The 21,806-nt window shown below is 52.7% G+C and overlaps 2 protein-coding genes and 2 long non-coding RNA genes across 8 annotated transcripts in view; 2 read left to right on the top strand and 2 right to left on the bottom strand.

Moving 5' to 3' along the window:
• The window catches only part of HOXB3 (homeobox B3), a 53,913-nt gene extending 40,090 nt beyond the window's left edge, over positions 1-13,823 (top strand). For 2 of the 3 annotated variants that reach the window (XM_061176503.1, XM_061176502.1), the window contains exons 3-5: positions 7,078-7,165; positions 10,109-10,706; positions 11,555-13,823. In XM_061176503.1, coding sequence (XP_061032486.1) covers positions 10,259-10,706; positions 11,555-12,387 — 1,281 coding nt within the window. In that variant the 5' untranslated portion in view covers positions 7,078-7,165; positions 10,109-10,258 and the 3' untranslated portion in view covers positions 12,388-13,823. The remainder of the gene's footprint in view (positions 1-7,077; positions 7,166-10,108; positions 10,707-11,554) is intronic. The other variant, XM_061176504.1, reaches the window with a different exon arrangement.
• On the bottom strand, positions 8,994-10,839 carry LOC133080553 (uncharacterized). Of its 2 annotated transcripts, none has more exons than XR_009698536.1 (3): positions 10,549-10,839; positions 9,441-9,654; positions 8,994-9,240 (listed from the first exon to the last, which is right to left on the bottom strand). It is a non-coding gene; the product is annotated as an uncharacterized LOC133080553 (long non-coding RNA). The 2 variants fall into 2 exon arrangements; XR_009698535.1 differs by having other exon boundaries at positions 10,636-10,839.
• On the bottom strand, positions 11,497-16,477 carry LOC133080552 (uncharacterized). 2 transcript variants are annotated; one of them, XR_009698534.1, is made up of 4 exons: positions 16,114-16,477; positions 14,341-14,419; positions 12,795-12,852; positions 11,497-12,477 (listed from the first exon to the last, which is right to left on the bottom strand). It is a non-coding gene; the product is annotated as an uncharacterized LOC133080552 (long non-coding RNA). The 2 variants fall into 2 exon arrangements; XR_009698533.1 differs by having other exon boundaries at positions 11,497-12,852; positions 16,114-16,467.
• A 1,248-nt stretch (positions 16,478-17,725) lies between these two features.
• HOXB2 (homeobox B2) lies at positions 17,726-19,818 on the top strand. Its single transcript, XM_061175638.1, has 2 exons — positions 17,726-18,269; positions 19,040-19,818. Exons 1-2 carry the CDS (start codon positions 17,891-17,893, stop codon positions 19,720-19,722), a joined length of 1,062 nt encoding a protein of 353 aa, XP_061031621.1. The 5' UTR covers positions 17,726-17,890; the 3' UTR covers positions 19,723-19,818.
• Positions 19,819-21,806: the final 1,988 nt, after the last annotated feature.

Here is a 21,806-nt window from a genome sequence, read left to right as displayed (position 1 = left end):
GGAAAGGTAGGGTAGGGTAGTGGAGAAAAAGGCCTGCAGTGGTAGGGGATGTTGGTTTGAGGCTGGCTTGGGTGCCACCAGTACTGCTCAAACTCCCCCGAAGTCTGTTTGGGAGGGGACGGGTGAGCACAAAGGGGAACAGAGCAAAGGAGCCATACAGGATGATGGAGGTGGGGAGAAAAATATTTTGACCCCCAGATAGTTATTTCCGCAGGCCAACTGGTGGCTCTTGCATTTCTGTCCAGACGCCCGGCTTTGCCTGGAAGTTGTTTTGCATTAAATTTTCTCAGCCGCAGAATTATCTTTCCTCGCCTCCAGCTAAACTTGCATTTTTCCACCAGACACTTGGGCCCCGCACCAATGAAATCTGAGAGGAAGCGGCTGGGACCTAAGTGGCTGTAATTTATTGATTTTATCATAAATCATCAACTTGATGAAGAACCCGAGGTTTCAGTGAAGTAAATTGATATTAATGGGAGTTTCTTGAAACGCAAACTCCCTGAATTGTTGGGGCATCTTGAGCAGGGGAGGTAGATTACATGTGTCCCACGAGCAGAGAGCCTGGACCTGGAGCCCAGCACAGCTTTAGGGGGTCAGGAAAGCAAGCTGTGAGGGGCAGCTGCAGGCAGACCAATTTCTGTAGGGGAGAAGGCAGAGAATGGAACTTTGTTGGGGAGGGAGCAGAGTCTGATTCCATGAACCCTGCTGGCAGTCTTGGGAATGCTGGTCTCCCAATTGGGGGAGGCAGTTGGGGAAGCTGGTAGGTGTGTGGGCAGTGTTGGGGGTTGGTCGGGTGAGAAGGCCAGGCTGGTACAATGGGTGCATTGACTCCTGGTTAAAAATTGTCAGGTTTAAGCCTTCCTCTTCTAATTACACAAATTAATTATTTACTGCTCAGGTTGCTGTGTCCAAAAATAGCACTTTTGATTTGAAGAATAACCCACCCCTGACACAGAAGAGCAGTAAAAACCAGTGCACCAGCCTCTGAGGGGACAAGGAGGACCAGGAGTGGGGCTGGTACTCAGTTGTGGCAGTGTAAGCATTTAAATCCCAAGAGGAAATAGTCTGCCTTTGGCCAAGATGATGCCCATTACTGTCTGAACTCAGTTTATTACTGCTTATTGTCACTCACTTTTACATCAGTACACAGAGAACCACAAACTGTCAGCCCAAAAAAGGGACCTTGGAAGATCATTTAGCCCAAGCCCTCCCCTCCACACAGGATCTGGCTTTACAGAAGGGGACAACTGAGGCCCAATGAATTCTCTGCTTCAGAGCACACAGCCAATCTGGACCACCTAGAATCCAAGCCTCCTGACTTCCAAGCCTATCCCAAGTATGGCTTTAGACAAACCACTTCCTGGCTCTGGACCTCAGTTTATCTTTGACAATGGCAGGGTTGGACAGGACACTCCCTGAGTTCTTCCCAGTTCTGACCTTGAGTAACTCTCTAGTGCTTAGGAGCAGCTCCCTTTTGTGTCCTGGAGTTCTGTGGGCATCTGGGTATAGGTCACTGCATGCATATTTGCAATATACAGGGAGTTTGCATATGCCCAGAGCAGTGCATGGTTACTCAGACTGGCTCTAAGAAATCCATTGGAATCTGGACCATTCCTCCTCCTGAAGGTGTCCTTATTCTCAGCAGAGGAGAAGCCCAGGCCTAGAGCAATGGAGATGGAAGGCAGTGGGAGGGGCTAGCTGGGTGGGTTGGGCTGGGATTGGCATTTGGAGGGGGTGCTCAGCCTTTCAGAGAAAGGCACTTTCCCCGCCAGGCATGGGAGCTGAGGCTGGAGTTGTTGGCAGTATAGCCAACTATACTGATTTGTGGTTTCAGAATTTAGATTCTATGACAGCAGGCCACCACCACCACTACATCCAGCCTGATCCTGACCCCTGGGCCTTTGGGCCCCCTCTTCTTGGGAGAGGACACACACAGGCTACCACAGCACTATACCAGGTCTCCTCCCAGGGCAGCCAGGACAGAGAAGGCCTGCAAGGTGGATGACCCCTGTCCTATTCTTGCTCTTATTTTCCATCTCTTCTCCTAACTGGGAAAAAATAAAATAAGATTCAAAAGAGATGGGGGCTTCTTGGAAGTTGCATGGTTGTGAGAAGGGAGATTTCTTGTAGGATCAGGGATATGAGGAGGCCAACAGAGGAGGGAAGGCTTCCAGGCTGCCTTGGGAAGTGTGGTCAAGGATATGAATTCTGGTGGAGGAAGTGGGAAGAGATGAGAAACAAATTCATCTTTGGGGTTCTGGAAATCAGAGTCTCTGGCCATATAATCCATTTCTTAGAGCCTCACCCCAAACCCTATTTGAGAGAGAGAGAAAGAAAAAAACCAAAAGGGCCGGGAGGCCCAGATTCTGGCCCTATCCCATTCTGACTTTTTATATTCGGAGGCAATTCGGGAGGCCTTCCGCTGATTGGTCATTAATCCGGTGAGTTATTGCCTGCTGAACAGAGGTCACTGGGAGAGACATCCAATCTGTCAGGAGAGACCTGCGCAGTCCCTCACAGCGGGCTGGGCCCTGTTCCTCTCTTGTCTGCTTCTCTGTTCCTTCCCCAGCAAACCCCACCCCACGCCCACTCCCACCCTTCCCCAAGCTGTCCAAGATTCTCCCCTCTCCTTCTTGCCTTCTCCACTCTGCCCACCTTTGTCTCCACATCCGCCGGGGTGGGGTTTGCCAGGGCAGGACAGAGCTTCTAGATGAGGCGGGACCCCCGATTCAGTCAGGATCATTCCCATCCAGGCGCCGCCAGCTCCCAACTCCCGACTTTGCCTTAAGCACCATCAGCCACTGGCGCGGCCTCCTTGGTCACCGAGCAGACTTTGCAAACCCTCGTGGCTACCCTGTTTTGTCCTGCCTCCTTTTCGCGCTCCCACGCCTGGGGTGAGGGGAGAGTTCAGCTCGGATTTTTCTTCTCCAATCTTAGCGGCCGTTTTCTTCTTTCAATCTCAGCTTCTACTGAGCCGGGTCTACACGGGCCTCCGCCCAGGCTCGGAATCTTCTCGTTTCCTCAGCCCCTTTGTTCCCTCCCGCTCGGGCATCTTAGAGAGATGGGAGTTGGGGATCCAAATACCAAGAGCGATTTGCAGTAGCAATTCCCATTTTACAACACCCAGCTTGGAAATCTTTATTAATATTTGAAAGCGATGGAGATTCGGGTGTGTGTGTGAACTTTTCACGACTCTGCCGTGGCCACAAAGTTGGGCAGTGAAGCTGGAAGAGTGTGGGACTGGGAACCCAGACTGGACCAGAAAGAAAGAGATCGCTAAAAGCCTTGCCGCCAGCCCCCTCCCTGACTCCCAGGTCCCGGCTTCTCAGGGAGCCCAGCGGGCCAGGCGAATTTGGCGCTGGCTGAGCTGGGGGCTTGGGGGAGGAGGGAATCCTTGGTCATCCCAAGGCTGATATCAGAAATCGATTTTAAGGGAGCCAGCCAGTTTGTCCTTATTGAGAGGAGAATTTTCGTTTGCTCTTTGATGGTTTTTTGGGGGAGAGACATGATCCCCAAAGGCCTTGAAGGATGGGCGCCCAGTGATCCCTCAAGGGGGTTTTAAGGGCCAGGTCCCCTGGTACTGGGTACAGATTAGGAGTGGGGGAGGGGAGTGCGGGAGCGAGTGTGCTAGCTCTGGAGAAACTGAATCTGAGAGGAAAGAATGTCTAGGAAGGGGGACATTTTCTCTGATTTTTGCCTATATTATTAATTTCTGCCCTTATTAGATTACACTAAGTTACCTGTGTCTTAATCTTTCTCTCAATTTTTCCTTTTCATGTTCTCTCCCTCTCTGTCTCTCACACATGGTAAGTTGCTCAAGTTTCCCTCCTTGAATCCAGGAAGAGATCGTTCCCTCTTCTCTCTCTAGTCTGCACCTAAATCACGACTTCACTGTCAGGGGTGATAAATCCCTCTCTCCTCCTTTTCCAGACCTCAAAGTCTTCCCTCAGACCCCTCTGGTGTTTCCCACCCCAAGGTCCCTGCCCAGGCTCCTCACTGCCCCTGCCCTATCCCCTGAAGTTTGGAAGGTCCCCAGCCTGCAGCAACACCTCAAACGAAATGGGTGTCCTGGGGTTGCCAGTTCTACCATCCACCCGCCACCTTCCCAGCCCCAAACAGGGGCAATTGGCCAGCCAGAAATCTCCAAGAAAGGGATAAAAAAGGCAAGAAAGAAACCAAACTGGGATCTAATTGCGTCCCAAGCATTTCGAATGGGCTCTGCTCTCAGAATTCCTTAAGAAGCCCCCACCCCATTTCCTACCACATTTGGGGGTACGTGTGCTCTGAAAATCTTCTCCAGGTTAGCTCTCTTCCTCCCAGCCCTTCTTTTTGCTCCTACCCCACTGCACCCCACCTCCTTGTGTAGCCAGAAGGGACCACATGAGTTGAAGCTCTGAGAGGGGAGGGGTCCCCTGCTGTCTCTGGAAAACTCCTCTCCCCCTCTCCCCTCAGCTCAGCTTCAGGCCGATCCTCCTGCAGGCCCGCAGCTAATTGTGTGCCCCCTGGGCTCTCTTTTTATTCCTTGGGGCAAAGCTGTGCAGTCCCACAAGTGAACAGGTCCTCCTCTTCTCTTAATTTCACAATGACCTTCTCTAGCTAGTGGTAGCAACGGCTAGGAGAGTTGGAGGGTCTGAGGTACATTCTTGACTTTTTAATTTGGGGAGGAAAAGACCCAAAGGTGCTGTTCTCTAAAGCCTCTAGAAGCCGCCATGGGCAAGTCCCTGACCCACCAGGCCCAAAGCTATATAAGGTCCAATCCAGCAGGTCTCTAACCAGGGTCCAGAGATCTCAGGACAGATTCTTTGTAGCCCTGACTGCTTTCTCTGAGGGTCCTGGCTTGAGCACCAGCACTGGGTCTGGCTTGGGCATTTTCTTTTCTTGATACGACTAATAAATACAGAAAATGGCTTCCACCTTCCGTCTTCACCTCCCCACCACACTTCCCTCAGCCACCAACTCTCTAGGCAGACGGCAGGATCCTCAGGACATCACAGCGGGAGACTTTTCATGCAGTTCCTTGCTGGAGGGTAGGGAGGCCATGGGTTCCCCCCTCCACACCCATTCAGCAGGGCCCCAGGAAACTGGCTGCTCCAGCCCACGAAGCCTGACTTAGTGGGCCTGAAAGAAGTGGGGGCCGGAGGAAACCGGGGACCACCCCTACGAGAGTAGATAGTAGGACCCTTTCTCAGCCCAAAGAAAAGCCTGTGAGTGGGGAGCTATGGGGTGTGAGGGAAGCTTTGCCAGACACAGCCACCCTCTCCTGGAGGGGAGACAACAGCTGGAAACCATCTCTCACCTTTGTTCTCCCAGTCCCTTCTCTCCTGGTGCATCCAGATGGGAGGAGGCAAAAGCCAAGGATTCTAACCAGGAGGTCACAAGGTAGTGGCTGGCTCTGTCTACGGAGAAGTTAAGAGAACAAGTTTTCCAAGCTGCCTTTGTAGAACAGAGAGACTGTCGGCCTTCTATTTTATCCTCTAAGCCCGAGTCAGCAGTTCGGCGGAGTTGCAGACACTCCTGCTTTTGGAAAAGTCCTGGTGCTCTTTTTGTCTTTTTCCTCCGCCAGGAATGGCTCTTCCCCACCCCCACCCCAAATCTGCAGACACCTACATTCTTGCCTCCTGTCTTCCTCCTACAGGCCTCCTCGCCTTTTCCTGCCCTTCTAAAACACACCCGAAGAAAAGTTGAGCTTTTGTAGTCTTCCTCACCTGTTCCAAGAGTCCTAAATCTTGCAGAGCTAAGAGATATTAACAGGTTTGTTCTGAATAATAATAATATAAATAACTATCCTCCATCTCTTCTGCCAGTGCATTTAAAATTAAACCATTTTGCTGGTTCTTCTCATTTTCTTAGAAGTACAAATGTCCTTATCACCTCTTAGCCCCTTCTGCCTATCCAGAGGTGAGAATCTCAACAGAAACTTCTTCATGCAGTTCTTACAGCCTCTCTATTGGCAGCCGTGTCTGGAACTCAAGCTAAACACAAGGTCCTCCTTTTGTCACCCTCTCCTCAACCCCCCTCCTCCTACAAGATGGTCTGGATTTTTAAAATAATCACTCACCGCTTGTTGTCTGCTCTCAGAAATTGGGGGGGGGTGGTCTGTTAAAAAGAAAAGAGAGGTCTGGCTCCCCACCCTCCCACACAGGTTGGAAACTGGGCCAGGAGATTTGCCGGGATAGAGGAGGAATAGAGAGGGTGTGGGGGAGCAAAGAAACAGAGACTGGGAGACTCGGAAGGAGGGAGACAGAGCCAGAGGGCCAGAGACGCAGCCACCAGTCCCGCAAGAGTGAAACTACTTAAAAAAAAAAAAGTCCTAGTGTTCCCACTGCGAATGAATGCAGAGGGACACCCAGGAAACGCCCCCCCCCAGGCTAGGGCCTCCCAAGCTACTTCTCCAATTAGAGGAAGGGTTTACTAGTGGTGCTGGGGGGAGCTGTGAACTCCACGGGCTTTGCCTTATCTTTGCACTCCTCTTCCTCCCCCGCCAAAATCTGAATTTAAAAATTTACCTGTCCTTAAAAAACAAAGACAAAACTCAAAACCTCTACCTCCTTTCCTTCCTCACTCTTTTTTTTTTAAAAACTGAGGGGGGGGTTTCAAAATGTCCCCCCTCTCCCATCACCACCATCACCTTCCTTCCTTATCAGGCATCTAAGCTTGCTAAAGGGAGAGAGGTGGGGGTGTGTGTGAGCTTGTGTGTGTGTGAGTGAGTGAGTGTGTGAGTGTGTGTGTCTGTGTGGTGTTTTTTCCCTGTGCAAAAGCAGAGGCCATTGTTACGGAGAGTAGGGCGTACCAGTCTTATAGGGCAACCACACTGTGGCGGCTTGGCCGTGCCGGAGCCCGGAGCTGGATTCTCAGCGAGCTGAGTCGCCCGAGCACCTTTTGGTCTTCTTCTATTTTTTCCCCCGCTCCCCCACCCCCTCCCTCCTGCGCACCCCCGCTCCTAAGCCGAGTGAATTGAAGCGGACGCCGCGCGGCTCCTCCGGCCGGTCTGCCCCTCAGGCTCCCCAGCCGGGGTGGCTATTGGGGAGGGGGGCGACGCCGCTTTAAACAGTGGTCTTTTTTTCCTTTGCCTTCAAGGAGGGGAGATTTCTCGCCTGCCGCTCGCGCTGGGGCTCGATGTGAATATATATTATGTCTGCCTGTTCTCCCCTCATCGGTGGCTAAGGTAAGCTGGACTGAAATAGGCTATCAGTTTGTGAATGGCGGAGAGTATGTCTCAATGATTTATGGCCCATATGACTCCAATCTCGGTTCAAGAAGAGTTCACAAGCTTTAAGCTTCCTTCCACGCAGCGACTCTCTCTCTCTCTCTCTCCCTCTCTCTCTCTCTCCCTCTCTCCCTCTCTCCCTCCCTCTCTCTCTCTCTCTCTCTCTCCCCCTCTCTCTCCCCCTCTCTCTCCCTCCCTCCCTCCCTCCCTCCCTCTCCCTCTCTCTTCCTGCTTCTCTCCTTTTCTCTTCTCTTTTCTTTCAGCAGTCAGATCAGGGCTGAATTTTTGCCCCGCTGCTAAGAAGAGCCTAACCTTTTTCTCTTTTCCTTTTTTGTTCTTTTATTTTTCTTCCTTCTATTTTTTTTTAAAAGTCCTGGAAGGTGGCCTATCCCCTCTCCCAGGGCTTCCCAGCTATTGTTACTCTCCCAGGATTTCGGGGGTGTGCCTGGAAAGGTGGGTTTCTTGGGGTGGCTCACCGCCCTTCTTCAGCGAGACCCTGGGGGGAAGCCGGGAGCCACGTCTCTTTCCCTCCCTCCCTTTCTCCCGAGAAGCCATATGGAGCCTGGATTTTTCCAACATGGAGGCACGGGAAATAGACATGTTTGGCTTGGTAGAGCTGCTCCCCACCCCCCCTTTTCCTGGATCCCCAGATCTCGGATCCCCTCGGCACCTTTCCCTCTTCTCACTGTCCCATCAGCCAGGCCTCTGCGCCCTCCAGCCGAGTCCGGCCTGGCAAAGTCCCGGTGCGGAGTTGCTAAGACGTCTTTTAATTCGGTTACCTCCAGCGCCCAAACTTGCTGCCGCCCTAGGGCTCGGCCCTCGGCCGGGTGTGCTTGGAACCTGCCGCTGCTAACCGTTTCCGTGTCCTGAACGCTTTCTCTTCGCCTCCTTGGGCCAACATAGCTCGTCGCCAGCCACCGCGGCAGCAGCAGCCGAGACAGCCCGGCGGCGGCAGCCAGGGGCTAACTCTGTCCCCAAACCTTCCCGGCCCTTTCTCGCCGCCAGCGGAATCTCCATTCTTTCCTATCACGTCTCTGGCTTCTTGCTTCCCACACTCGCCTGGCCTCGGTCCTGCGATGGTTTGCGAGTTTATTGCAGGGGGAGCGACAGGAATTTCAGCCCCAGGAGTCTAGTCAAATTATTGTTTTATCATCATCATCATCATCATCATTACTGCTGTAACAATCGTTTAGACTAAATAAAGCCAGGGCCCAGCCAGCCAACCCCCTCCAACAGTTTTATTTCATTCTCCTATCTATTAATAACAAACTCAACTGATGCCTGTTAATTAATTCCCCCTTCAGCCAGGGCTGCTCCGAAGCTAATTTTGGTTAAATCATCAGAGGCTAATGGTAATAATAATAAAGGGATTGGGTCAGCCTGGTCAATTGAACTCCAGTCCTCCTCCCTGGAAGGACCTGCTGCTTTGCAGACCCATGCGTGTTTCCCAGAAACAAATTCTTCCCAGAACCCAATCAGAACTCAAGGCTACCCAGCTCCCTTTTGAGTATAAATCTGTGCCATTAAGAAGGGGGTTTATGTGTGTGAGGGATTTCCTTCACCTGCACTCCTTTTTGTTTTATTTTCCTATTTTTAGTTTTCTTTGGAGTTGACCAGCTGGGCTGAATGAGATTTAAGTAGTCCAAACTCATATGTCAGAAGAGAGGGTCAGTCTTAACATTTTATGAAAAGTGATGGTGAGGGGTTGGGAAGATAGATGGGGGGATGCAGTCAGAAGTTTCAGAAGAAATACACAAAATCCTATGACAGCTTGAACCTTTATTTTTCCAGCACATTTTTAAAAGCCTGCATTAAAATAATCTTTTTTTTTTTTGGCCTCAGAGAACTTCAGTAAACAGGGGCACCCAGTTTCCAACCCAGAGAATAATATTGTTCAAATTGCTTTGTTTACTTTTTTTCCTAGGGAAAAATTTTCTGTTTTAGAAAGCACTTTCCCATCTCTCAGTAGAAAAGTCCAGCAGTTATCCAATTTCTTTCTTCTTTTCTTCTTTAGAAAAATCAAAGGAAACAGACTGTCAAGAAAAGGGTGGGGAAAAAATTAAGCCTGATGAAAAAAAAAACAGAGGGTGGGGGGAGACCTGGGCCAAATGGTCACAGCACCAACCAGCCCCGCCAGGGAAACAATCCTGTTCCATTTGGGGGCCCCATGGGGGCTGCTGGCTGTGGGGTCCCAGACTTGGCTAGAAAAGACTCAGACTGGAGGTATTGGTACCTGCAGCAAGGCCATGGAGGAGGCTCAGTTCCACTGGCTCTGGAGGTTAAAAATCTTCAGGAAGTTTCTAGGTCAGGCTGCAGTCTTCGTGAGGTGGGAGGGGAAAGAGAGTATCCCTCACACCAGAAGGTTCCCTGCTCAACTTGCTTCTCCCTCCTGCCTCTTTCAGAGATACTCAGTTTTTTCTCCAGGCTAGACTCTGGATGAAAGGAACCTAGATGGAGGCAAATGCAGGAGGCCTCTCAGCTCAGAGGACGGTGTTGATGATGCTTTTATTTTGGAGTCTGCAACCCCCCCCCCCACACACCTATCCCAGATTGGGGGGGGGTGTAGGGAGAGGGAAGAGGAGAGGTCAGGGGCTAGTGTGCAGGCAGGAGAGAAGCAATGTCCCTTGCAATAGTAAGATTCTATATCTAGGCAGTCCCCAAAGGAGTCGAGTCCTTATTTTTTGAGTGGAAATGAAAACTGGTGGGCTTTTTCTTTTAAAATTAAAGGGTTGCAATAAGAAAAATCCATTTCAGTTCAAGGAAGTGGCCTCAGCATCTGCTGTGAAGATGTTGGGTGGGGGAGAAGAAAAACCCTATTGATGTCAGTTCCCTTTTCAGTTCCTAAGATGGATTCGAGCCCCAGTCCTCTTCTCCCCCTGTGTCTCTTCTCTCACCCCGCAGGTCAACCGCTACGAACAGACCCCGGGAGGAGGGGGGCAGAAAGGGGAGGGGGGGTCCGGCGAGCCACGTGACCCCAGGGGTGCCAATGTCCGGTCGTGAGGGTATCAGGCCCTTGCAAGTTGCCACCCACCGCCCGGGCCTCGCCCAGCGATGCAGAAAGCCACGTACTACGACAACGCCGCGGCCGCACTCTTCGGAGGCTACTCCTCGTACCCTGGCAGCAATGGCTTCGGCTACGACGGTCCCCCTCAACCCCCCTTCCAGGCCGCCACGCACCTGGAGGGTGACTACCAGCGCTCAGCGTGCTCGCTGCAGTCCCTGGGCAACGCCACCCCGCACGCCAAGAGCAAGGAGCTCAACGGCAGCTGCATGAGGCCCGGCCTGGCCCCCGAGCCCCTGCCCGCCCCGCCGGGCTCACCCCCGCCCAGCGCTGCACCTACCAGTACCACTAGCAACAGCAGTAACGGGGGCGGCCCCAGCAAAAGTGGCCCCCCCAAGTGCGGTCCCGGCTCCAACTCCACCCTCACCAAACAGATATTTCCCTGGATGAAAGAGTCGAGGCAAACGTCCAAGCTGAAAAACATCTCCCCCGGCACAGGTACCGGCTCTCTGGCTTCTTCGTCGTCAGCGTTTGTCCGGGCCAGGAATGTCACTGTTATTCTAGCACCCAGCCCCTAGGCGCCCAGGCGGCGGCCTGGGAACAATATCAGGTGGCTGCGGCAGCGGCGCATTTCCCCGTACCCCCCACCACCTGATGACCCCTGACCCCGCCAACACCCTCTCCCTCCAGCCCCCTCCACCTGAGCTTCTGAGAGGTCCAGAAGTCCAGGTGCTCGGCCTCAGCCCTTCGCAAGGCCGCAGAGTCAGACGCTGCCAGTAGACGCAGAGCCGTCAACGATTGATTATTATTAAGGATGATTACTGTGGGCATTAATCACAGTCGCTCGGGCGGCCCGGGGTCCTGGCCTCCAGGCACTACAGCCTCTTCGCCCCTCATTTCCGTGCCCTGCCCAGAATGTCCAGACTCCCCCTGGGGTTCTCCTCAGGCACCTGCCGGGTCCACAGGACCGGGCGGGGTGGGGTTGGGAGGAGTGTCTGCCACACCTGGAACTGGGGATAAGGGGGAGGAAGCGTGCGCGAGAAAATCCAGCCCTAAATAAATGGCCATGCGGCTCTGTCTGCGTGACATGATCAAATTTTCATAAGCTGGGGCAGCGAGAGGCGAACAGGTCTCTTAATAAATGCCACTATTATAGAGTGTCCGCTAATGCGACGGGCGGGTGGGGGGGCGGTGAGAGGAGGAGGCGGGGACGCGAAGGGGAGGGCGGCGGGTGCTCCGAGTCCAGGCCTGGATTTATTAAGAAACGATGCATTCAATTTTGGCGTGTTCAGTAATTATCTTTTATTTCATTTTCTCCCCTTCCCACCCCTCCCCCTCGGATCCAGCAGAGGGCTGCGGCGGCGGCGGAGGCGGAGGAGGCAGTGGCGGCGGCGGGGGCGGCGGCGGCGGGGGAGGGGACAAGAGCCCCCCGGGGTCGGCGGCGTCCAAACGGGCGCGGACGGCGTACACTAGCGCGCAGCTGGTGGAGCTGGAGAAGGAGTTCCACTTCAACCGCTACCTGTGCCGGCCGCGCCGCGTGGAGATGGCCAACCTGCTGAACCTCAGCGAGCGGCAAATCAAGATCTGGTTCCAGAACCGGCGCATGAAGTACAAGAAGGACCAGAAGGCCAAGGGCCTGGCCTCGTCTTCGGGGGGCCCCTCCCCCGCTGGCAGCCCCCCGCAGCCCATGCAGTCCACGGCCGGCTTCATGAACGCCTTGCATTCCATGATCCCCAGCTACGAGAGCCCGTCCCCGCCCGCCTTCGGCAAAGCCCACCAGAATGCCTATGCGCTGCCCTCCAACTACCAGCCCCCCCGCAAAGGCTGCGGCGCCCCTCAGAAGTACCCCCCGACCCCGGCGCCCGATTACGAGCCTCATGTCCTCCAAGCCAACGGGGGCGCCTACGGGACGCCCACCATGCAGGGCAGCCCCGTGTATGTGGGCGGGGGCGGCTACGCGGATCCGCTGCCGCCCCCTGCCGGCCCCTCCCTCTACGGCCTCAACCACCTTTCCCACCACCCCTCGGGGAACCTGGACTACAACGGGGCGCCCCCTATGGCCCCCAGCCAGCACCACGGACCCTGCGACCCCCACCCCACCTACACAGACCTCTCCTCTCACCATGCGCCTCCTCCTCAGGGTAGAATCCAAGAAGCGCCCAAGTTAACACACCTGTGATGGGAGAGGGAGGGCTGAGGGGCAGGTCCTGGGGTGGGGGAGATCCAGGAGGGGCGGGGGCTGTGGAATTCTGGGGGACAGCCTGGAGATCTGAAAGAGGAGGCAGGGAGGTGGCAGTCAGGCCTCCCGGGAAGAAAGGGCCTGGAGATCCTTCCCCTTCCCCTGGCCTGAGAAGTTGCTTTTTAAGTTCTGCAGCTCTTGTTAAGTCTGCCTGCCAACCCATTGGAAAGGAATCTACAGCAGATTGGAGATGACCCTATCAATCCTAGGCCTCCAGCAATACCCAGTTGGAATTCCATCCTCGAGAGGGGGGTAGAGAAAGAGGAGATAGGGAAACAAGGCAGAGAAGCACATTTTAAAAAACAGACAAGATGGCTAGACCATCACCAGCCAACCAACCAACTTACCTTCCGTCTATGTGGGTAATTCCCCCAAATCTTGAATTTTTTTTTTCCTGGCAATTCTCTTTTTAAAAAAAAAATTAAAACATATTTCAAAGCCAAGGGCACAAAGCACGTACCCCTCCCACTTCCCTGAATCCTCAAATTTCTGTCAATCGATTTGAGGTTGATTGGGCACTCCCTCCATTTCTAGTCCCACACTTTTCCTGCTCTAGGACATTAATATCTATACCCCGCCCCCATCAATTACAGTCTTCAGAGGGCTCAGGGATGGTGAGAGATCCTGAAAGTCAGAGCTGTCTATATTATAAATATATATATATATATATTTTTTTCTTTATGGCAAAGCTGGGAGGTGAGGGCACGCAAGTTGTGAGGACTGAAGGTTTGCCCATTCTGCTGCTTCGCATCTCAGCTCCAGGTCCATCCCCCTCTCTCCACAGAAAGCAGTCAGTGACACGAGGTTCTACACTTTTCTTTTCTTCCGTTGCTCTCTTGACTTAACGTGAAAACAGGGTATATTTTAACAAACTGTCTGTCCCAGGCGGGGTCTGCAGCTGGGCCTGTGTGCCTTGCTCAACCGGGACAGGACACTTTTGTTGCACTTAGAGTTTACATTTTAATGGATATAAAAACAACTGTGAGAGATGCCTGGGCCTGCAGGAGTCCAGCATTGCTCAAAAAGTGTGTGTTCTAGTGAACATTTTCATATATATTTATTGGTTATAGCCTGTTAAAATATTTTCCTTTTTTGTATTATTTATCCCCCTACATTATGTATTTATATGAGGAAAAAGGAAAAAATTGTACTTTTTTTAGTATTTACTTGTTATAAAGGATGTTGTGTTCCCTGTCATGTAAAACCAGCTATTTTAGTTATATTGTACTCTAGAAAAGAGCTGTAGATTTATGTTAAACTCGTACTTATGAGCAATTGTAATTAGTTCTAAAAGGCATGAACTCAGCTCCTAATTGTCACTGTATAGTCCTGAATTTGTAGAATTAGAGTTAATTCTCTCTTGGAACTTTCTTTGTTCTTCTGTAGTTACTTTTTTCCTTACTTAAAAGGGTTGTCTGTCAAACAATTCTTGAATAAACTTTCTGTTATCAATTTTATCTTGTCCTGGTGGTCCAATTTAGATAGCAGAGCAGCAGGCTGCTGACTGCCAGATTTCCCCCAAGGGAAGAAGAATGGTGAAGACCCTATCCTGGCCTTTTTAGTCTACTGCTCAGGCCCCTACCTCCCCCATCTGTGTCTCAGGTTTATTTGGTTTTTCTCACACAAGCTTGGAACATTCTGCCAACTTCTTTAGCTAAAATATAAGTAACAAGTTTGGGGGGAAAGGAGACTTGGGCGCTCTCTCTCCATCTTTCTGTTTGGCTTCTTTGCCTCTCAGTTTTTCTGTTTGATTGGTCTTTTGTCTTTTTGCTTCTTTGGCCACAACCTCCTCACCGCCCCCCCTACCCCCTCCACCCCACCCCACCCCACCCCACCCCACCCCGCCCCACCCCATGGACAACAACAAAAACTTGGCCCATTACTGCTTCTTACACGCAACCTAAACTTCACAGTTCTCTTCCGGAGCGACAAAGAAGTCATCACGTGACCCGAAGCCCAACCACCATTGGGTCTGAAATGAAAACAAAGGAAAATGATTAATCTAAAAAAAAAATCTGAGGCCTAGACTTCTCAGGTCAAACCTTAAAACTAAAGTGAAATTAAATCACTAAATAAAACTCAGGACGGAGGGAGAGGAGGCGTGTTTGATTTCCACTGCCAGGGAAAGGGGAGAGGAGGAGGGTAGGAGAAGCTGTTGGATCCAAGCGTAAATAAAATGGTCCCCAGGCTAATGTGCTGCTCTGTTTCCACGATCCTTGGGAAAACTTCATTTCTTAGTCGTGGCTCCATAAAACTTTTATCACATTGGAGCGAGGATAGAGAGAGTCTGTCAAAGATGAAATGTCACCGTCGCGTCGCTGGAGCCGATAAGAGCGAGGAGACAGGGCGGCTGAAATATGGAGCTAATTCGTTGAAAGAGAAGCGATGGCTGCTTGCTGAAGAGTTGCATAATTCTAATTGTAAGCGATGCGCCCGCATTGCTTAATTAGGAGCATATATTTGGTGATAGTGATGGTGGGGGGCGTGTCGGTGAGAATCGTTCCAGGCCCTCAGCCTTAAAGCGAGAGCTGATTTTCATTTTTATGTTGCATCCTGGCAGTCCAAGGTTAGTAATTACAGTCTTTATGCAACAATAAATAACAATAAAAAAGCAACCTGAATTCTACACTCCCCCCCCACCACCAAGTAGGATTTTAACTGGACTAGGCTCACCCAAGCAGCAAGCAATTTAGCATTGGGTCAGGCTATAACTTAAAGGCATAAGAGCGTGCAAAGTTTGATTGGGATCAAATAATGCTCAAGGGTTTTTCTTTCTTTCTTTCTCTCTCTCTTCCTCTTCCCTGAGTAACATTTTCTGAATGATGTAACTAGATGAAGCGCCATGTTTGGCTCTGGGGGTAGAGTGGATAGATTATTTATCTAGCAGGAGAGAGGCAGGCCAAATCAGAGAGTTTAGCTCAAGTTTGAAAAACAGAGCTTTGGCTTGAAATTGTAATTGCAAACAAGAAAAATAAGGGCTGCCTTGGCTTGGTGTCCCCTACCCTTCCGTCTGAGGGATTTCAGGCCCTAGCTAAGCAGGTGGAAGGGGAAAATATCTGGTCAAGGGGGAAATATCTGTGCTGTAAGATTCACAGCACAACAAGGGGGCGGGGAAGCGGTGTCTCGGGGAAGGAAGGTTCTCTTGGTCCCTTTTAACACCCAAGTTTTCTGCTGTTCTCTAATCTGGCCATAAAATCTGTCAGCAGGGTTAGAGAGAGCCGTATTTCCTGCAGGGACAGCCGGAGTTGTTGCGGAGAGAAGCGCTCAACCCTGCAGCCAGCTGGAGAGGCTGTGAAAAAAACTTGCAGGGCTTTTCAAGGGGGTGGCCGGAGGTAGAACCCTCTCAGGCCTCACTGCACAACTTCCAGACAACTACTCTTCAGATTCTTCTCTGCCTACTCCCCACTCCCACCCCCATCCTCACCTCCAAGTAGCAAAAATTACTTTATTTGGAGCTGAGTTGGACACAACTAACCGTCTCTGGCGAGTTTGCCCAGTTTTTCAGAGCAGCTCTCTTGGATCTGAACCCTCCAGAGCTTGCCGCCCCCTGCCCTGCAGCCCTCGCCTCCAGCTCCCCTTTTTTCCTCCTGGCTCTCCTCCACCCCACACTTTTCCTCAGATTTCTCTTTTTTTACTAACCCACCACCCACGCGGATGAATACTCACCACCACCCACGCGTCTGTTACATTGACAGAAAGTTTCTAGTTCCAGCTCCCGGCCGAGTTGCTATTTCTCTGCTAACCAGTCTTCTCCTTCTTGCTAGGAGGCAGCGAGCAAGGAGGGGGAGGGGAGGCCAGAGCCGTGGGAGTTCTCCAGACAAACTTTCCACCCAACCCAGCGCCCTTCCTCTGTTCCCATTTCCCATCTGTTTCCCTGCTCTCCCAGAATCACCTTTCTCTTTTGCTAACACCCCCCACCCCCAGGCCTTTTAAAGGGATGTGGAATTTCGGCTGTTCCCTCTGCTTTCCCAAAGAGCCAAATTCTTTGATGCCATACGAGGGAGCTGTCAGGGGGCTAAGATTGATCGCCTCATCTCCTCTCGGTTCCTCTGACCCACTTATTTAAAAATCTTACCCCCGATCGACTTTTCATTTTCTGCTTTGAGATCTAGTTTCCCACCGATTGCTTGGGGCCCTGAGTCTTGTATCCCTTCCCTCCAGTAAATTACAGCACTCCCTAAAGTTCATACTATCTTGATCCTCTGAAAAGAAATAAACAACAACAATTCCCCCCAGGGGCCAGAAATGGAATATCATCTCAGTGGTCATTATTTTTTCACCCCCTCCATGTTCAGGGAATTCTATCTTGTCAGGGATATTAATTAATACAATGGCAAAAATGGCAGGGGGATTCCTAGAGGGAAAAGCCCCACCTCCACCCCATACATTGACCTGAGGTTTGAGAGTTCTCTAAGTTAAATCGGTGGCTACCTTGGTTCTTGTTCCTGTTGCTGGATATAGATGCAGATACAGGCTTGAGGCTTGAGTGGGTGGGTGCATATGCATCTTAGACCCTGTCTGTTGGGGGTGTCACAGAGGAGTGCAGATGCCTCCATGTGAGGAGGCAGGTAGACATAGGGGCAGGGGTAGTGCTGCGAACGCTGGGCAGAGAATGCAACTGAGACCACACAGCTATGTAGGCCAGAGGTGCAAAAGGGCCCCTCACTATCTCTCTCACCCCTCTGTGTCAGCCTAGGAGTGCTTGTCGATTTCCCAAGATTTATCTGTTGCTTTTGGGGGGTGGGTTGGGGATAGTGGTGCTGATGCTTGCAAATCTCTTGCTTACTGCACGGTAACACCGACCTTTCCCAAAGGCGAAAGCCTCTTTTTACTACCTCTTCCTCTCACATTGAGATCCTCACTCAGCTTCCTTTTGTGGGGAGGGGAGGGGAAGAGAATGCTGCTGGCCTTGTAAAGAAAGCTTTAATTTACTCTATTAAAAATATTTGCAGAAGAGGACGATTTCTCCCTTAGGTTCTCGTTTCCTGGGATTCCAGAACCTCCCATTCTCTGAAGGGGATGAGGAAAAGGTTCCTTTAGCTTTTCTGGAGAAAGGGAGGCATGGGGAGAGGGAGTGTAGGACTGGGGAGCTCATGGTGTCCAGGTCATGGTCCTCTAGAGTTTTTGAATCAATTAAAGCAAATAATGCTCTCTGTTTTCCACCAGGCCCAGACAAGCGATTGGCCAAGGCCGGTCCCGTGACCATGAATTCCCTGCAATTTCGCCGGAGTCCTGGGTTTAATAGAGAGAGTCCCCATACGCTTGTATTTATCAGCAATATACAATTATAAAGGCCCAAAATTAAAAAAAAAAAAAAGAGCAAAATCTTCCCCTCCCAAAATCGCTCCATCACACAGACCTGGGGGGGGCAGGAGGGGGGGTCCCTTCCGATCCTCCCTCCTGACGCCCCCCCAGCAGGCCCCCTCCCCCACCATTGAAAGCCATGAATTTTGAATTTGAGAGGGAGATTGGGTTTATAAACAGCCAGCCATCGCTCGCCGAGTGTCTGACTTCCTTCCCCGCTGTCTTGGAGACATTTCAAACTTCATCAATCAAGGAGTCGACATTAATTCCTCCTCCTCCTCCTTTCGAGCAAACCTTCCCCAGCCTCCAGCCCGGCGCCTCCACCCTTCAGAGACCCGGGAGCCAAAAGCGAGCTGAAGATGGGCCCGCTCTGCCGCCGCCGCCGTTCCCCGCCGCCCCCCTGGCCCCTCAGTTCCCCTGGATGAAAGAGAAGAAATCCGCCAAGAAACCCAGCCAATCCGCCACGTCTCCCCCGGCCGCCTCCTCCGTCCCGGCCTCCGGGGTCGGATCGCCGGCAGGTCGGTAAGCGCGGTAGGGATGGGGTGAGGGGCAGCTAGAAAGAAAGGGGGAGAAGGAGCGATGGGGGAGGTAGAAAAGCTGGCGAGCCTGTTGGGGTTCTTTGCCCCCGTCGATTCCAGGGACGAGGAAGCAAAAAAGACCGCTGGGGTTCAGGCCTGGCCGCTGCCTGCACTTTTTTTTTTTTCTTTCTACAGCAGATTTTGGAAGCTGGTTGGGGAAGAGCATTTTTTTTTTATGCTAGAAGAAAAGGATTTGATTGAGGTTTCACCTTTATCTGTGTGGAGGAGTGTTGTTGGCTGGGGTCGAATCTGGAGGCAGGAAAAGATTCGGTCCCATCTACCCCAGCTCTAGGAGAAGAGGGGGAATTTGAGAGCTAGGGAGCTAGGGAGGAAAGGAGGTGAGAAACAATCTTTCTTTATGAACCCTCTTCCCCAGGCTGAGTTGGAAAGTGCCGAAATGAGGGGTCCACTCAGAGGACCTGGGAGGGGGCTCTGAGGTTCTGGGGGAGAAAGGGAACCGCTTCCTACCACCCCCTGCGTGGCTCGTGGGCGGCTCTCTGAATGCTTTGCCCTGACCCGGGCCGAGTCTGGAGGCGAGAGAGGGACGGGAAAGAAGGCAAGAGCCTTGGGAGCGAGCCGCTTTCGTAAGCGGTCAGGGCGGGGGTGCTGCTGATATTGTTTTGGGCTGATGGGGTAGTCTTTATTTCAAACAAGTCGAGGTTGGGCTAAGGTCACGGCCCGCGTTGACGCCCAGCCCGCTTTCCCTGCAGATGGGCCGGGACTGCAGGAGGCCGCGGGCGGCGGGGCGCGCAGGCTGCGCACTGCTTACACCAACACGCAGCTGCTGGAGCTGGAGAAGGAATTCCACTTTAACAAGTACCTGTGCCGGCCGCGCCGCGTGGAGATAGCGGCCTTGCTGGACCTCACCGAGAGGCAGGTCAAAGTGTGGTTCCAGAATAGGCGCATGAAGCACAAGCGGCAGACGCAGCACCGAGAGCCGCCCGACGAGGAGCCAGCCTGCCCCGGCGCGCCGAAGGACACCGGCGAGCCCGCCGAGGAGCCCGTGACCAGCCCGGGCCGCCCCACCGCCTCGCAGGCGGCGCGGGAAGCCTGCTGTCACCCGCCCGAGGTCGCGCCGGGGCCTCCGAGCGCCTCGGGCCCCCGGCCTTTGGCAGCTCGCGTGGAGGACGCGGGCGCGCGGAGGCCGGGCGGCGCGCTGCGCAGGGCGGGCGGGCTGGGGCCGGAGCCGTTGCCAGAAGACGCCTTCCCGGAGCGGCAGGATTCACCTTTCCTCCCCGACCTCAGCTTCTTCGCGGCCGACTCCTGTCTGCAGCTGTCCGGAGGCCTCTCCCCCAGCCTCCAGGGCTCGCTCGACAGCCCGGTTCACTTTTCCGAGGAAGAGCTGGACTTCTTCACCAGCACCCTCTGTGCCATCGACCTGCAGTTCTCCTAATAACCTGCTTCCTCCTCCCGGCCCTCGACCCCCGCCCCCCTCGGCTGCCGAGGATCCCCCTCCCCGAGCTGTGTAGACTTCTTTATGTGTTTTGCTAAAATTCAGGTATTATTGAATTACCGTTTAATCCACTTCCTTTCTTCTCTCTTTAAAATACTGGGCACTCGGGCGTCTTTTAAAAATCACACAGAAAAAATCCGTTTGGTAGAGTCCTTCCAACGAAATCTCAGGAATAATTAAACTCTGGCGCGGGGGCGGGGGTGTGCTTTCTTAAAAGGAACTAGAGGAACCTATTTTCCTCTTTTTTTTTTAAGTTTTAGATCGTAGATTATTTATTAAAATTCTTTAATAATAGGAAAAGGGAAAAGTATTTATTGTACATTATTTTCATAGATTAAATAAATGTCTTTATAATACGAAAACGAGTGTTTGTGTTGGGACCCAGCCCCTTTCCTCCTCGCACCCCCTAGGCCGGCCCTCACTCCCTCAGGACCAGCGCCAGGTTTGTCTGCCCCTGGGCCGACTAAGCCCGGGTGGTACAAAAGGGGACCTATTTGGCCGCCCGCCTCTCCGCCCGCAGCTCTGACGAGATTGGGCGTTTGTTGCCACCCCCTAACAGATAGCCTTTGGCTCTGCTTAAAAATAAACGTAGGGGGAGAGGATGCGCTGCCAACTGAAGTGGGTGCCAGGAGAAGAGGCTTCGGGGTCGTGGTGGGAGGCGCAGAGGTTCAGCTAGATTGGGAGGGGTCCTAGGGTTTCCTAGGCTTCTCGCCTCAGTGCCCCAAGCGGGCTGGAGGAGCTTTTTCCAGGACCCCTGGGGACCCGACTCCTGGGGTCGTGGGCAGGGCCAAGGAGTGGAGTGGGGTCGGGGGTTTTCTGGGGAAGCAGGGCCTGTGCCCAGGGATGGTAACTGACCTCCAAGTGGACAAGAAAGGAGACCGGGTGGAAAATGTAGCGGGGGCCGGACACCAATGCTCTTCGAGCCCCTCAGTCACCCTAAGGCTCCTGGAGTTGGGAGGAGAGTCCGAAGAGCGGCCGGGCGACAAGCCCCGGGAAGCCCGGGCTGCGTTGGGAGGCGCTTGGCCTGCAGGCAGCGAAAGAGGAACGAGGAACGCGGGACGGAGACAGGGAAGCAAGGATGATGCTCAAAATGGCGCTGGGGCCGGGCGGCAGGGAGGGCGAGGGAAGAGATTGTGGGCGCCATGACAGCCGCCTCGGGATGCGCGGGGCCAGCCCCGGGGACCGTCCCCGCACCCACCTTCGCCTTTCCGGATCATCCAGATGCCAGTGAAGAAAGGGAGCCAGGGAGCCTCCTTTTGGTTTTTGTATTGTTTAAAAAATCAGCCCAACGGATGCTGAGGACGCGAGATGGACGGAGAGTCCGCGAGGGGGTGGGAGTGGGAGGGGGTGAACGGCGGATCTTGTTGGCCCGGGTCTGCCTAGCCGAATCTGACTTTTGATCCTTCGCTCTGGGATTTGATGCCCGGCCAGAGCTTTCCCCAAGTGCAGACCTACCTGTCTTTGCCCACAACTTCATTTGCCATCTCAACACTATCTCCTATCCCCCACCGCACCTTGCGAGGCTTCTTGCAAACCCGGTAAGCGGGAAGCAAGGATCGATCGCCCCATCTGCCTCCTGGTTTGTTCCGGGGAACGTGGAGATTTAAAGGGCCCTGGAAAGCCATCCATCCTCCTTAGGTTTATTTAATATTTCTCGGGCTCAGAAACAGACACCGCAGGGCTACCTCCCCAGCAGATGCTGCCGTTCTTGAAAAGCAGTTTATTTCCCAGGCCTCACAGACTTTCCCCTGAACCAGCAGGACGGGGACTTGGAGTACCAGGCACCGAGAGGCAACAACTGTCAGGAAGAGCCAGGAGCCAACATAGGTCGTGACATATAGGACCAGACAGGCCCTTGCATGTTTTTTTAACCTGGTCCCTCAGTGTGGGAAGCACACACATCTTATTCTGCTGGAATTTAATCAATCCCTTAAACTGTCTTAATATAGAATTCATCTCCTGCATTAAATAATGTTATGTCACGTTAAATTGCACTTATTTCTTTCATAAATAAATTAATATAG

The sequence above is a fragment of the Eubalaena glacialis genome, chromosome 19, assembly GCF_028564815.1.
Source record: "Eubalaena glacialis isolate mEubGla1 chromosome 19, mEubGla1.1.hap2.+ XY, whole genome shotgun sequence".
NCBI lineage: Eukaryota > Metazoa > Chordata > Mammalia > Artiodactyla > Balaenidae > Eubalaena > Eubalaena glacialis.
Note: the sequence above shows the minus strand (reverse complement) of the source record. Positions and strands in the feature narration are given on the sequence as shown.